The 16,335-nt window shown below is 49.2% G+C and overlaps 1 protein-coding gene across 1 annotated transcript in view; it reads left to right on the top strand.

Annotated features, from left to right (window-relative positions):
• The window catches only part of TMEM44 (transmembrane protein 44), a 35,697-nt gene extending 19,579 nt beyond the window's left edge, over positions 1-16,118 (top strand). The window contains 3 exon segments of the mRNA XM_079922834.1: positions 2,619-2,777; positions 12,779-12,811; positions 15,645-16,118. Coding sequence (XP_079778960.1) covers positions 2,619-2,777; positions 12,779-12,811; positions 15,645-15,755 — 303 coding nt within the window. The 3' untranslated portion in view covers positions 15,756-16,118.
• Positions 16,119-16,335: the final 217 nt, after the last annotated feature.

Genomic DNA, 16,335 nt, shown 5'->3' with positions numbered 1-16,335 from the left:
GGCTAACTACTTGCCAGGCTCTGAGTAAATAATAGCAGCCAACCCTTCCATGATGCTTATTGTACTGACTGGTCACAGTGCTTGGAGTACTGGTCTAAGTGCTTTACATAGATCAACTCATGTAATCCAACAGCCAACACTTGAGGTATTATGCTCATTTTACAGAGAAGGAAAATGGGGCCCAGAGAGGTTAAGCAACTTGCTCAAGGTCACACGGTTTGTTGGTGGTAGAACCAGGGTTCAGACCTGTCTCTGCCGAGTCTGTGCCTTTGACCAAAATGCGATGCTGCTTCTTACTCGGCATGATGGCTGACACCGAGTAAGCGCTTGATAAATGTTTTTTACAATTATTAGCAACGCAGAGTCTTATAACAACCTGAGGTAGATACTAGTATTATTTCTATTGTCATTTATTAATACTTAATCATTTTATTATTCTTTTTTTTTGCGGTATGCGGGCCTCTCACTGTTGTGACCTCTCCCGTTGCGGAGCACAGGCTCCGGACGCGCAGGCTCAGCGGCCATGGCTCACGGGCCCAGCCGCTCCGCGGCATGTGGGATCTTCCCAGACCGGGGCACGAACCCGTGTCCCCTGCATCGGCAGGCGGACTCTCAACCACTGTACCACCAGGGAAACCCTTCTTCTTCTTTTTTTTTTTCAATATTTATTTATTTATTTTTGGCTGTGTTGGGTCTTCGTTGCTGCCCACGGGCTTTCTTTACTTGCGGTGCACAGGATTCTCTTTGCGGTGGCTTCTCTGTTGCGGAGCACGGGCTCTAGGCGTGCAGGCTTCAGTAGTTGTGGCACTCAGGCTCAGTAGCTGTGGCTCGCGGGCTTTAGAGCGCAGGCTCAGTAGTTGTGGCACATGGGCTTAGTTGCTCCACGGCATGTGGGATCTTCCCGGACCAGGGCTTGAACCCATGTCCCTTGCATTGGCAGGCGGATTCTTAACCACTGCTCCACCAGAAAAGCCCCCCTTATTATTCTTTTAAAATGAGGCACAGGGAGGATTAACTCACTTGCCCAAGATCCCATAGTTAGAAAATCACAGGAATAGGTTTCAGACTAATCCTGTCTGACTCTGGCACCTGAGCTTTTATACAGAGGACGTGCTTTTTATGCCGCCGTTTCATGCCACCATTTCATGCCTGCTGCATTAGCAAATTATTTTCTTTTTTTCATGAGACTGTCCCGATGGGCATGTTGTAGTGATATCGGTACCCTGTTGCCATGTGCCTTGATACACGTCCTGTTTGAACTACCATCAGGAAGTGGGCAAAAGAGCCAGAGTGGTGCTCACTCTTGCCAGCATCACCTCCTGAGTGCTGGTCAAGGAGGGATTTTCCAAGAGATGCAGCTGGGGTCAGGCTGAGCCTAGGAGGCCGAGGATGTGGGGTCCTAGGAGTCAACAGCTTGCAGCATTTGAAAACTCCATTTTCTCTGTTGACTCAGGTGTGGTCAGACCTGAGGAATTGATAGATTATTTCCTTTGTTGTGGCCTGGGAGGCCTCTGCTGCCCCGCCTCCCCCCCTCTCCCACCCAGAAAGCTGTCTTTGTCTCCTTTGTGGACTTTCCTCCCTTCCAGCCGACTCTCACAGGGAACTGTGCCCTTGACCCCTCCAGGGCTGGAGCCCTGCGTGATTTGGGGACCCGTATGAGCAGCTGTTCTTCTCGTGTGTCCAGGACGTTTACTAAACCTGAACCCCGTGACACCAGTTCAGAGGAAGCAAGGCAGGGGTTACCAACCCCTTCTACAGATTAGGAAACTGAGACTCCGGAGGATAAGTTTTTTGCCGAGGTCATATGGTTAGTTGGTGGAAGATACGGTCCAGAAGGTGGGTTATTCCCCCTGTGCTGTGTCAGTGGGATGACCGCCTGGCTTCGAGCCCAGCCGGGAGCCTTGAGGATCTCTGGGGAAACCCCTGTGAGGCCTGTGGGAGGAAGCTGTCTTCTGAGATAGATGGACAGACAGACAGACAGGTAATCTCACAAGTTTCTTCCTCCCTTAACCCTTCCCAGCTCACTCTCATAGGCTGCTGGCGGGTGCGTTGGTTAAGCCTCTAGGGAGCACACTTTTGGCAAGAGCTATCCAGATTACAAGCGCTCATACCCTCTGATCCAGCAATTCCACTTCTAAGAATTTATCCTTTATATCCTGAAATTTTTAATGTACGGTATAATTTACTGCAGCCAGGGTTGATTGTAAAAGCAAGAGACTGGGGATATCCTAAACGTCCATTAGCAGGGGACTGGTTTAAATAGCTTGTGAACATCTGTACAATGCTACCAAAAAAAAAACTGCTATAAAACTACTTCTAAGGCATGTTGTTAAGTGAAATAAAGCAAGATGCATAAGAGAGTATAGAGTGTACTACCGTTAGTGGAAATGGGGGAATCGTGTACATGCATTTGCTCTCGTGTGCACAGACTATTGGGAAGGACACACAAAGGAGGGCCGGCTGCCTCTGAGGAGGAGCTGAGTGGCCGCAGGAGGAGGGTGGAGGCGGCTGCATCCTTTCGTGCCTTTTGAATGCTGAAGCACGTGGATGCTCTGACAGTGCGAAAAACAAAGATGCCAACCAAGTCTCCTGCCTGCCCTTCCCCGCACACCTTGCAGGCGAGCTGCAGTGCCACCAGGCTGCCTGGAGATGGACAGACAAGCACGGGAGCCACATCCCTGCAGGAGCCCCCCTCGTACCCTCCGGTTCAGGTCATCCGGGCATGCGTGTCCTCCAGTAGCTCCTCCCAGGTCTCCTCCATCAACTCTGACCTCGAGGTAGGTGCTGTGTCCGCCGGCAGGTGCACGGGGCCTCCTTCACGCGTGCTTGCTGGTGCCTCTGAGGTGCCTGCACTGCTCTGTTCTCCTCGGCCCACGCCAGCCTCATGCCCACTCAGTAGTGAATAAGCATCTGCACGAGAACTTTCCCACGCTGTCCGTGCTGAGGAGGACTTTCCGCAGTCAAATGAGTCATGGAAACACTGCATGCTGAATCATGGGGCACATTCAAGTCTTGCAGAAATAAATGCTGACTAACAAACTTCTTTTTTTTTTTGCGGTACGCGGGCCTCTCACTGTTGTGGCCTCTCCCGTTGCGGAGCACAGGCTCCGGACACGCAGGCTCAGCGGCCACGGCTCACGGGCCCAGCCGCTCTGCGGCATGTGGGATCTTCCCAGACCGGGGCACGAACCCGCGTCCCCTGCATCGGCAGGCGGACCCTCAACCACTGCACCACCAGGGAAGCCCCTAACAAACTTTTTAAAGAGTCTTGGTGTTTCCCAAACCCATTTGACCATGGAAGGCTTTCTTCCCCTGCAAGGAGCGCCAGGCTGTCCCCTGTGGTGCTGTCAGGGTCATACACAGGGGCTCTCAATGGGCATTGTGCCTGGCACTTTCATAAGCTTTGCCTCATTTTGAATTTTTGGATCTTTGAACAAAACACATCACATTTTGGATACCGGAAATGGGTCAAACGCTCAGGTCTACAGTCCTGTCACTCTCAGCCCCACAGCTGTGGCTCCCAGCCCTGGTCAGGAGGAAGTTTCCCTTTGTCTGTGGCAAGTGAGAACAAGGACAGCATAGTGGACAGGTGGTACCAGCAGGGGGAGGGACCGTCCTTCATTCTGGGTTTGCTGGGGTCTCCCACTCTTTTGATATTTAAATGCCCTTTTATGAATTGACGGTAACAGGAAGTGCTAAGTTGGTGTTGAGGGTTTGGTGTTGGTCTTAATGGCCTTATTTGGCAAAGTAATCAATCATCTGTCCTGAGTCAGTCCCCCAGATTCGTTCAGCTCGTAGTGGACCCTGAAATCCGAAAGACTTAGAGCCCCTGATCTGCGGGGTAGAGTCCAGATCCCTTAGTGTGGGGTTCAGGCCTTGCACACCTGCCCCAGCCTCGTGCCCCTCCCCTGCCCTCACCTACATGTCCTCCTTGGCCGTGGACTCTTCCCTCATCCCCAGGGCTCTGGGCCTTTCTTCCTGGGATTTCCTCTGGCCCAACTGCCGTGTGTCAGAATCCTACCCAGATGCCACCTGCTGTGTGAACTCCCCTCCCCTCCACGTACACACCAGAGATTAAAGCCTCCTTCCCTTGGGTGCTCAGAGCATACACCTCTCTTCCATCCCTGGTATTGTTTGCCCTGTAGCCTGAGGGCTGCAGGGACCTGTCTCCCCGGCCAGGCTGTGCACAGGCTTTTAGGTCTAGGGGCCTGGGCTGCCCTCATCTTTATCTCTTGATCCTGGAACACACACAGTTGGTCATTGAGAGGTGGGTTTTGAGGGAGAAATTCTGCTCCAGACCAAGGACCATTTGGGCTCCGTGTATCCCTGAGTCCTTCATTTGGTGCTGTTTATTTCTTGGATCTGGTCTCAGAATGTGTCAGACAACCCAAGGCGCATGTCTTGGCAGCCCGGAGCCAGCAGTCCGGGCAGAGTCTAAGGCTAAGGGGAGAGAGGGAGAGTGTGTTCAGTGAGGGGAAGGGACAGTTGAGTTGGTGAGATGGGGGGAGGGGGCTTGGGGAGGGTGGGAAGCAAGCTCACTCTGTGGGAACCCTCAACTGAGCTAAGGATTGGACAGTGACCTTGAACAATTCAGAAATTTGTCTCTGTGGCTGTTTCGGGCAGTTTCTGTGTTTTGCAGTCCTTTTTCTCCCTCTCCTCTATTCGCTCTTTCCTTTTAAATTCCAAGGGCACAGGGTCGCGCTCATACATGAGGCAAATGGAGATGAATGCTTTTGCCCTTGCTAAACAAGGGGTATATTTTTAGAAGCCCAGGTGCCCCCATCTACCCCACCCACCCCCTCCAGAACCCCCAGCACAGCCTCCTACTTCATTCCCCAAAACACCCACGCGCTCCACATGACAAAGCACCGAGTCCCGATCGGAAGTTACTTAGAATCTCACTAAACACAGGCACTGAGGAAATGCGAGCAGGGGACAGTGTAGCTTGTCAGGCTTGTGGCCCATCCGGCCTTCTGGTAATCTATACATTCTCTCTCTATATTCTCTCTCTAATCTATATATTCTCTCTTAAAAGTAATACATGTTTATTGTAGAAATGTTGGAAGATGTAAAGAAGAAAATGAGAGTTAAGCCACAAGCCCATCAACCAGCAGCTGCCTCAGGGCGGTGGGATTGATTGGGTGGGCTCCCCAGTTTTTCAGAGCAATATTCCTTAAAAGTTCTGGCTCCCTGATGGCTGAAGGGGAGGAAGAGGGTGTCTTTTAGCCGATGAGTGTGACACTGCATTTCATCCACCTGTTTGGGTCACTCATTTAGCAAACATGTTCTTGGGGGGGCATTTGAAAGAAAAATGCATGAGGGCAGGGGGGCTGGCCTGACCCACCACACACGGTGGGAGGTACTTGGTAGGTTGGTCACAGTCTGATCATGACTTTGCTCCTCCAGACCACACCACACCCAAGGGACTGAAGCTGGGCCCCAGGTCATCACCTCTTCTGGTTTGCGACTTCTCTTGCTCCCAAGATGGATTGCACAGTTCAGATATTTCCTAACACTGGGCTGAGACACCCAGGGCATCTGTTTGTACTCTCTGGCTACAGTCGTCTGTGTCTTTTGCCAGCCAGCTGGGCTCCTGCTTGACCCGCGGGTCCATAGGTGAACGCTTGCGCCCCCCACTCTGGAGGCCTGGGGGCACTCTTTGTCGCTAAGGTGTTGTGTTTGTCACTGTGGTCCTTTCCGACTTTGTGACTTAACTCTCAGAGGGTGCTTTTGTGTCCATGTCCTTGGGGCACATACCCACAGGTTTGAAGACCTACCTCCTGCCGTGCTGGGGGAGGTGGAGAGAAGAGAGGTCCCTCAACACGACATACACTGTATTCACAGCACGCAGCTCACTGCGCGTTTTTAAATTCATTGCTCACAGTGACTGCGTGTGTGTCATGAGGCAGGCGTGGTATGTTCTATACTTTACAAGCACTGTTTGATATAGTCCTCCTAACAGCCCTGAGGCAAGTACCTTTAAATATTCTTGTTTCCCAGAAGAGGAGACTGGGATACATTGAGTTTTAGTAACCTGCCCAAGAAAACATCATCATCGTCATCGTTATAATTGGCAGAACTGGGGTTCTGAACACAGCTCTGTCTGGCTCTGAAACCCTGTTGTTACCCACTACACCCCACTGCCTCAGCAGTAACTACCCAGGGCTGAGTTTCTTATCTATCATTCCCATTTTACAGATGAGAAAACTCTCTCCACAGGACTCTCTCCACTTACCTGTGTTCTCAGGCAGGGTCCTGTCTAATAGGCAGGATAAAACATTGGGATTTACAAGGAATTCCAGTGATGCAGAACACCCATGAAAAGAGGTGAAGTAGAGACAGATAAGGCACGGGAGCTTGCGTGGAGGGAGAACTGGGTCTTTTTCACCTTTTCTCAAGTGTCCGCTGGATGGGCTGGTCAGGGCACCAGACTAATGGTGGTGGAGCCTGAATGGGACTCATAACCCTGTAGACAGGCCATTTGTGTGGGCTGTGCGGATTTCTGGACGTCTCCACAAGACAGGGCACACTCCGCGGAGACTGTGCACCTACTCACTCAGCTACTCGACACCAGGCAGCCTGTCTCCTGACACAGCCGTCGGAGGGCGTTCTGAACACATGTGGAGGAAGGGTCACTGGCTCATGGTCTGTGCGTGAGGGACCAGGGCCCAGAGGGAGCAGGGCTTTCCAGAGCGGCCCGCTCACTTGCCGGGGCAGCCAGCACCTGTTTTATGAGTGCAGGGTCGACATTCCCTCAGTGTTGAGACTGCTCCTGTGCCTTTTAAAGGTTTTTTTCCTCCTAGCCTCTGGGATGCAAGAAAAGATTGAGTCCAGCTTTGTGTTTAGTCATTTTTTTCCTTCTGTGCTTCCTAGCAATGCCATTGAAGCTTTGTAGGAATTCTGCAAGGAGGCTGTTTCTGTCAACAGAAGAAAGTCTGCATGTTGAGAATGACTGTACCTGGAGCTGGCTCAGTGTGTGTGTGTGTGTGTGTGTGTGTGTGTGTGTGTGTGTTTGCGCGCACGCGCGCGTGCATAGAGCCAAACACCACACACCAGATTGCTGTCTGAAGAGGCTCGCGTCCCAGGCCCCGTGTCCTGCTAATTCTGTGCCTAAGGCTCTTGACAGCCAGGACTGCTTGTTCCCTCTCCAGACCCTGCTTCCAGCACCAGCAGACCAGGACACAGTCCCTTGGATGTTTGTCATTCTTAAAGCCAAATCATTCTTTCAAGGAAAAAACAATTAATTAGTTAATAAAAAGAATACACACCCACACACTGACTCTAAAAGTGCTAATTTTAGAAGTAAATACATATAAGTATGAAGAAAGAGGCCAGAAATTTCTAATAGGTCCCAAAGACCAGAAATTAAGTTCAGGGCATGGTATCTGCCCTGCACAGATCTGTGTGCCCCGATGTGCTCGGCAGCAGTGAGAGATGGTGCGTCCGGAAATGTGTGGACAGTCAGCTAGTTCCCCTGGGGGTAAGGAAAGACTGTACTGGGCCCCCCCAGGGCAACGGGGCTGGGCAGGAGAGAGAGGGCTGACCAGGGGTCGGGTGGACACTGGCTTGTCCAGGCTCTCGCTGACCTGCCAGGCAGCCTTGGTTCTGCCCTGGACTTCTTGGGTTTTAGTTTCTCCCTCTGTAAGTGGGAATCAGGAGACCTGCCCTACTTACATTACGGAGTGATTCTGAGGATCAAATGGGGGTGCTGCTGGGGCCCTGCAAGCCTGCCAATGGTGCTAGATGCAGTGCAGTGGACAACGGGCTGCAAGTGGGCTCAGACACCTACGCTGGCCCTGCGAGCCTTTGAACCAGGTGACGCCGTTCATTTCTCTGGACTTGCTCCGTAAGTGGAGATAATGAACTCAGGGAGCTGGTGAGGCTCTGCCAGAGCACTGTTCCCGCAGATGATGAGCTTTGAACTGGGCCATCTTTCAGGTCCCATTTAGCAAGTGACCTCAAGTGAGCAAGTGTACTGGGGGAGTTAGGCGGAGGTTAATTACACTGAGTCAGTTCTTAGAAGTGGAAAGGCTTCCATCAGGAAAACAGCGGGGCCAACCACCAGCAAAATGGGCTGCTGTGTCTGCCTGGGTGCCACTCAGAAAACCTCTTCTGGCCTCCGCAGTCTCTAGAAGCATTTCCATCACGCTGCCTGAAATCCAGGGAGGAGCTCCTGACTGAGCTCCTGCCTCCGTCCCTCCTCCTTTCAGTGCTGTCCTACCCAAGATCTTCCCAACACTCCATCAGCCCCATGGCCTTCCTGCTCTAAGGCCCTTACTGCTTACAGTTTATGTCCAGACCCCTTAGCCTGATCTCTAGGACATTTCGTTGTCTGGTTCAGGGCTAACTCTCCAGGTTTTCCTCTGCACATCCAGCCAGCTTTCCCTTCTCTGGGTTCCTTTGCTCATCTGTCTTCTGCCCTTCAAGGCCCTGGCTAAATCCTGCTTCCTCCGGGAAGCCTTCCCTGTGTTCCTGAGTAGGGTTGCTAGATTTAACAGGCAAAAAATACAAGAGGCCAGTGAATTTGAATTTCAGATAAACACACCTATACTAAACATTATTTGTTATCTGAAATTCACATTTCACGGTGTATCCTGTGTTTTATCTGCAGCAGCCCTGCTCCTGAATCCAACTTGATCATGGCCATTTCCCGCCCTTCCCTGGGCCACTTCTTCGGTTCTGAGCAGCATATGAATAGCAAACCTTCTTCCAAAAAAATCAGGAACATACAATGTTTTATGTCAATTATATCTCCTGTTTTAATGGGAAAAAATAATTTAAAAAAAATCAGGAACAGGAGGCAGGGTTACCAAGGCCTTTCCCACTGGTGGTCTTGGAGTTTGGCCTAAATACAGTATTTGCATCTCCTTGTCAGTGGAGTTCGGAGGTGCTCGCTCCCAACCCTTGCTGCCCACCGTTGTAATACATAGGCCTTCATCTCGGCTTCCCCTTCATCCCAACCTTGGGATGTCCCTGCAGTGAAACTGTCATCTTTATAAGGGAAACCGGCCCAGTGTGGGTCAGAACTTCTCTCTTACTGATCCAGTTCACCATGGGCTTTGCATACAGCACTCCACGGCCTGTGATCCATTTTTCCTCACATCCCATTTTCCTCACGACAGCCGAGGAAGGAAGAGCTGAGTGGGGAGTTTGGGCTGGTAGAGAGGAGGAAAGAAAGTATGGGAGGTGGGACAGTGCTTGATCCGGAGTAAGTGCTATAGAACTGCTTAATTAACTAACTAAAGAAATTGAAAGGATGAGATTTTTGAAGCGTACGGTGTTAAGGTTTAAAAGCCTGTAAGGTACTAGGAAAATCAAAAAGGAAATCTACTTGATGAAATCTAAAACGGAACTGTAGCTGGCGTGTATCTGGCCAGTCTCAAAACTTTATGATCAGAAAAAACAAAAAACCTTTATAATGGGTCCTGAGTCCAACACCATCTCACCTCCCCCATCTTGGGGAAGTCGCTTCTCCCCAGATGTAAGAGGAGGGAGTTGAACAAATGGTCTCTGAGGGCCCATCCAGCTCCCAGTCCTAGAAAGTGACCCTGTTTCCTCAGTGGCTGAGACACACCTCAGAGTCTTCAGGGACAAAGGAGAGCTTACCACATGCCCTGTGGACAGCGCCTATAGGTTGCTTCTTGGTTTCAGAAGCATGAAAAAGTGTTCTTTTAGAAATGAGGTGAATTGAAACCCTACGTGCTGTGGTTCACGGAGATGATGGAATTGTGATCCTAAAGACAATTCAAGGATATGTGGAAATGCTCACTATATTTTAAGAGAGAAAAGCCATTTGCATAATTTGGGGGGTGTGTGTGTGTGTGTTTGTATTTCAGAGGGCTATTCAATAACTGTTCATAGAGGCCCTCTTTTAGGGATAGAATTCTGGGCAATCTTTTTTTTTTTTTTTTGCGATACGCGGGCCTCTCACTGTTGTGGCCTCTCCCGTTGCGGAGCACAGGCTCCGGACGCGCAGGCTCAGTGGCCATGGCTCACGGGCCCAGCCGCTCCGCGGCATGTGGGATCTTCCCGGACCAGGGCACGAACCCGCGTCCCCTGCATTGACAGGCAGACTCTCAACCACTGCACCACCAGGGAAGCCCTGGGCAATCTTTATTTTGGGTTTTGAAAAAATTTCTATACAAAAATGAACAAATTTTGCTCTTGAAACAGGGAAGACTACACAAATGTTTATTTATTTTTACTTCTTTGTGGGGGGTGGAGAGAGACCTCAGTTACAAAGATTTGAGTTAATTGTATTCCCTAGGCACATTATCATTAGTTTAGAAAGTGACTTAAAAAAGAAATCCTGGCTACTACTCCCACTAGAGGGTACTCTTCTGAAATTTTAGATTGCTTGTGATGCTAAAGTTTTTGAAAAGGAGGTTTCAAGGTTTCATTTCAAATTCAGTTGGAGGACTCTTAAACTTTTTTATTTGTTTGCTTGTCTTTAAATACACTTTTTCTTTTGGAGTAATTTTAGACTTACAGAAAAGTTGCAAAGGTAGGACAGAGAGTTCCTGTGTACCTTCACCCAGTTCCCTCTAATGTTAACATCTTGCACCACCATGTTGCATTTGTCAACACAGAGAAATTTACATTAGTACATTACTATTAACTAAAGTACAGACTTTATTTGGGTTTCACCAGTTTTTCTATTAATGTTCTTATTCTTAGCATATTTTCTTTCATCTCTCTTTTTATTTCTATTACATTTGCAGAAGTTATGTAACTTTTTCCACCTGTGTTGTCATCAACATTTCTGTCTTTTGCAGTGTGTGTGGAAACATCATTTCTCGTAATTTTGTGTGTTCTCCATTTAATCTTTTTTTTAGTTTATGTTTTCCCCAGCAGGATGTCATTAAAAGATGAATGCTGTGGAATTATCACGGTTTTGTTAGGTATTAATGGCATTGTGCTTAGGAGTTTTTTTTTTTTTGCGCGCCTCTCACTGTTGTGGCCCCACCGCCACCCCCGCCGCGGAGCACAGGCTCCCGATGCGCAGGCTCGGTGGCCATGGCTCACAGGCCCAGCCGCTCCATGGCATGTGGAATCTTCCCGGACCGGGGCACAAACCCGCGTCCCCTGCATCGGCAGGCGGACTCTCAACCACTGCGCCACCAGGGAAGTCCTGTGCTTAGGAGTTTTTAAGTCCTTATCTATGAGATACATACTGAAGTATTTACAGATGAAATTATTTACTTTAAAACACTTCAGCAAATAAAAAATTGGGGGAGCTAGAGCAAATGAAAGAGGATATGTCCACAGGTGTTCATTAGATTTTGCTTTTGTGTATGACTGAAAATCTTATAATTAAAAAGTTGTTCAAGAGAAAAAGGCGTGGTACAGCTGAAGTCAGTGGTGACTCAAGTTTTCTAGGTCCATTCTGCCCTCCCGTGGAACAGGGGGAAGTAGTTCATAGGTACCAGGCTGGAAACATGTGACCTGGAAGGGGTGGGTGGGAGAGGGAGGGAAGAGGGAGAAACTGGGGAGACGACTCTCAAGCTTCATTTCTGCCACCCACATCCCCATATCCTGCCCTCCCTCCTGCAGTGGCCACCTCATCCTACCCAGCAGGGGGCAGGGCATTCTTGTGGGGGGCACTGACCAAGGACCCAGCTCTGGTGCCCCTTCCCTGCCCTCCTCAGTTTCAAGGTGGAACCTCTGCCCTTCGCCTCCAGTCTGCCAGGTGCCCTGCCACTGAGCTTGGGGCACAGCTCTGCCAGCACAGCCTGGGTCAGACCTCTCTGCCTGACTCCACCCCTACCTCCAGCTCTGACCCAGAATGGGACTTGTGCAGGCCCCAGAGCAGAGCCCCATCTCTGGGCTAGCACACTTATCAGTGGACAAATAGAGGTGTTCAATAAAGTTTTTATAATCCTAACAGATACACAGCTGCACACACGCACGCACGTACAGATTCACGTAACAGACTGGGCTGAGTGCATTCCGCCAGCCCTGCCGGTCCTGAAGACTCAAAGTTGAGTCAAACTGCAGCCCTCAAGGAGCTCAGAGAAACCAAACAAAAGCAAACAAACAGAAGTTGTTCAAAATGGAAATTTTAAAAGAATTGAACAGTAGGGGCTTTGTTTCAATGGGACAATAAAGCCAAATCCTGTGTACTGTGCAGATTGGCAGCAGATCAGTATAACAGACATTTGCAGATTCATAGCTTACGAATACGCACACACACACACACACACACACACACACACACACACACGTGTCCTGGGCACTACAGGAGGTGCTGGACGAATGAGAGCAGACGGCGACACTACCCTACAAGAACCTGAGCCAGACATATTTGAGGCTTGGGGTGGAACCAACCGTGCGGTAAAGGCTGATTAAATATGAATCTTGGCTGGTAGCAAATACCCCATAGTTTCAAGATGAGGGTTTTATTTGCATCTCTCTTTCTTAGTTTTATGGGTTTGTGTTGACTCATCTCAGCCATGTGGTTAATAGATGGAATCTTTATGATTATGCCTAATAATAATTTCTAATAGTAATTTTTAAATCTGCATAGATGATAATTTTTTCAAGGACCTGTAGCCCTTCATAATTATCACAGTATCCTACTGACCATTTAACTAAGTTGTAGCCACTCGTAGCTGCTGCCTTTTTGCTTGCTGAAGTCGGTTGTTCCTTTGCCTCCAGACCAGCGGAGGGCCTTTCTCCTGGCTCACTGAGCAGACAGGGGCTGGCGCTGATCTCTGCTCTGTGATGGTGGCAAAATCTAGTCAACACTTTTTTTTTAATCTCTCTTTTTATTCTGCAGCAGAACTATTGGGAAGCCCTAAACTCGGAGCAGGTATGGACAATCGTGCTCTCTCTTTATTCTGCAAGGGACTTCCTGTGGCTTGATTTCAGTTCCTGCTTTTGTGAGCCCCCCTTGGATGGCTGGGCCCGTGCCAAATTCCTCTAGGAAAAAAAAGAATTTGAAAATGAGTGGAGAGTCTGAAAGTCGAGGGTTTTTTCCAGGCTCTCCATTTCAGAGTTCTTTCTGCTTTGTCCAAACCATCTAGTAGGGGCTCAGAGAAGATGCATAACCCAAGGAAGAAACTTGCTTGGAACAAAAGTTTTTGAACAAGAGGAAGCCCAGCAGGTCACTAATGGTAGCGGTGCCGGGAGTGGCTGCAGGAGTTGAGATCAACGTTCCCCTATGTTGTCATCGTGAGACGTTGGGCAGCTGGCTGCTGTCTCTATGCCCTCCTCGCCTCCAAGTGACAAATAAGCACATGATTCATGACAGCCACCTGTGCCTGTCACCTCCCAGGATTTTTTTTCTGATAAGAGAGTAGATTATCTTTTGCTCAAATTCTCTGAATGCCTGGATTCCAGTGATGTTTTTATTACTTAAAATGACATATTAAAACACAATATTCCGGGAATTCAGAAGGAAGAGATTTAAATTGTTTTCGAAGGCTTAATCCACTTTAAAGAGTGCACCTGACCAGAGTGGTGGGCTGTTTCTGTTTGCCGGCAGTGGAATTGGTCAGGAGTAGCAAGGATAACTCTTAAGAAGACATTTTAGGAACTGGAGCTGTGGTTTTGACACATCAGGGCGGCTAAGAACCACCCTAAGAGCTTGTTCAAATGCCAAGCCTTAGGTCCCAACCCACAGATAGGGTCTAGGGTGGGTCCCCAGCATCAGTCTTTTTTTTTTTTTTTTTTTTTTTTTTTTTTGTGCTGTACGAGGGCCTCTCACTGTTGTGGCCTCTCCCGTTGCGGAGCACAGGCTCAGCGTCCATGGCTCATGGGCCCAGCCGCTCTGCGGCATGTGGGATCTTCCTGGACCGGGGCACAAACCCGTGTCCCCTGCATCGGCAGGCGGACTCTCAACCACTGCGCCACCAGGGAAGCCCAGCATCGCTCTTTTTAATGAGCACCCTGGGCGCTCCTGGTGAGACTGGTCCAGAACTGAGATCTAGAACGTGGGTCTCCACTTGAAAACAGAATTCATCAAAAAGCACACTGTCCATTCTCAGAGAATGGAACAGGCCCCCACTTCCACTACTAGGCAACTGGGTCTCAGAGGCTGAGGGGCCAGGGAGCTCTTTTACTTGGGATCTCTGATAACGTCTGGAAGGAATTTGCTTAGAGGTATCCGCCCAAGTCTGCATCCACAGGTAGATGAGAAATTAGCATACGTGTGCCTGACACAGCCCCAGACACGTACAAGGGGCTGAGCTGCACCAAAGAAATCAGCTCAGTCCCTGGCCTGCAAGATTACTGGGGATGAGGTGGTCTTTTTAACATGATACTGTTTTTCATGACCAAGTAGTAGAACTCAGTTCAGTTATGAGCAGTAAATCAGTAATTGAACGGGACTCTCTTTCTGTTGGAAACAAAGCTACAATTTGTGTTTTATAACTAATGGGGTGTGGGCATTATCTTTCAGTGACTCAGGGAGCCTTGAGGACCTTGTCCTGACCCTCTGAGGACTGGACTGTTTGATTCTGCTCAGGTTTGAGTAGCTGGTGGAACACTTTTTTTGGAGTGCATGTCCGTGCCTGGCTCTATTTTCTTGCCCAAATAAGATTGTCTGGCCCGGGCTGACACATCCTATGTGGCCTTTGCTTGTTGTTTCCTTGGTCTTTTGCTACTGTCAAATGCAACCTTATGACTCAGAATCACCAGTCATAGAAACTCAGAAATGAGAGATCGTATTATCTAGCTGCTGATTCAGCCTCCCAATTTACACATGGAGAAATCAAGATCCAGAGAAGAGAAAGCAAGTTAGTGGCAGAAAGAGGACCCGAGCCCGACCCCTACTTGCCTCTGTGGCTGGAATCACTAAAGATGATGCCCTTGCTCTTGGCCCACATGAAAAGCTCTCTCTTTTATCTGTTGTTTTGGAACAATAGGAGGATTTTGCAAACAGCTTCATCAGTTCTTGTGTGCTCACCTATTTTTTTTTTCCTTTTAACCTTTTTTTTTAACCCCTACACATTTCAATTTCCCATACTTGTCTGAGTCAGAGTGATGAAATACTCACAGGCAGTGACCACCACTCTGGATTAGGTTTTAAATGTTTGTTTTTGACAAGTCTGCTGACCTCAAGTTTAGAGGAAACACCATGTGGGGGGGCAAGGGCAGACCAGTACCCTGCTCCTAAGAAGCTCTGTCATCTACCTGAGAGGACAAGGTGGACACACAGGGCAGGGCTGCCCATGCTCAGCTGCAAACCAGTGGTACAGGCAGTATAGAGAAGCTGGGGAGAGCTCAATGGGTGTCAGGATAGGCTTCTAAGAAGAGGAGGAACTTACCTGGGCCATAAAGAATGGGTTGAGTTTGCCTGGTCTTTTCCAGGAATGAGTTAGGCAGGGAGGTGGGAATTATCAGGATAAAGGGAGCGTGACTGAGTCTCACTAGAGAAGGACTTGGTGAAGAGGGGGGAACAGAGAGTAGGAGGGGGAAGTAGGGTTGGTCTGTTCAGGGTGGCTGTCCATTAATTCCTTGATTTAAAGTTATACTTGCCCTGTTAGGTTCTAGAAACACAGACCTGGTTAACTTGTCCTTACCTGTTTGTTCTTGTCTGTGCCTGGGCCATGAGGACCAAGATTGGAGCTGTCGTTGGGGAAATTGTAAGAGATGGGAAGGGCCTATTCCACCAAGGTACCTCTTGTGTCTTTTCTCCACAGTGGGATCCTGAAGACGTAAACCTTGGAGGGAACAAAGACAACATGGAGATATTCAGACCCCGGGTGCACAGGTGGTCTATGAAGCCAGTGGACTTGACCTCTGATAAGTAACACTTTCTGGAGCCAGCTCAGCAGCTCAGAACCCAAGGTCAAGGTTTGGTCAGGAACTGAGCAGGGATCAACCTGCAGAGACAGCCATGGCAGGAATTTAAGCTTCTGCCAAGGCCACCCATGAAAGTGAGGAACCAGGAGCTGTCACGGAGCTTGGCTGGTCTGCACCATGGCTCAGAATGGAGCTAAGACCTTGGGCCCTGTGGACAGACCTGGACACACCCAGAGTTTGTTCTGAAAATTCAAAGTTCACAAACCAATCTCGCTTTGAAATATAATCTAAAATAGTTTGGTCTCTCTTTTCCCTTTCCCTTTGGATTCAACCCTACTCTGAATATCTGCTACAAACGAGCTCATCTAACAAACAGCTAATATGTTTGGATCTTAGTAAAGCCCCACTCTGTAAGACCTGGCTAAGCCTAGAGAGGGGTGGGCCCGCGTTTGGGGGGTTTGGGACACAGTCACAGGTTCTGATGGGACCTGGCTCCTGCCCTCCAGTCACCCACTTGAGTTTTCTGCTGGAAGTTGAGAGAGGACTGTTTGATCAACCAAGTGTTTGCAAGGTCACTGGTATTGCAAG

The sequence above is a fragment of the Stenella coeruleoalba genome (genome assembly GCF_951394435.1).
Source record: "Stenella coeruleoalba genome assembly, chromosome: 5".
NCBI classification, from domain to species: domain Eukaryota; kingdom Metazoa; phylum Chordata; class Mammalia; order Artiodactyla; family Delphinidae; genus Stenella; species Stenella coeruleoalba.
This window is presented reverse-complemented; position numbering and strand designations above follow the sequence as displayed.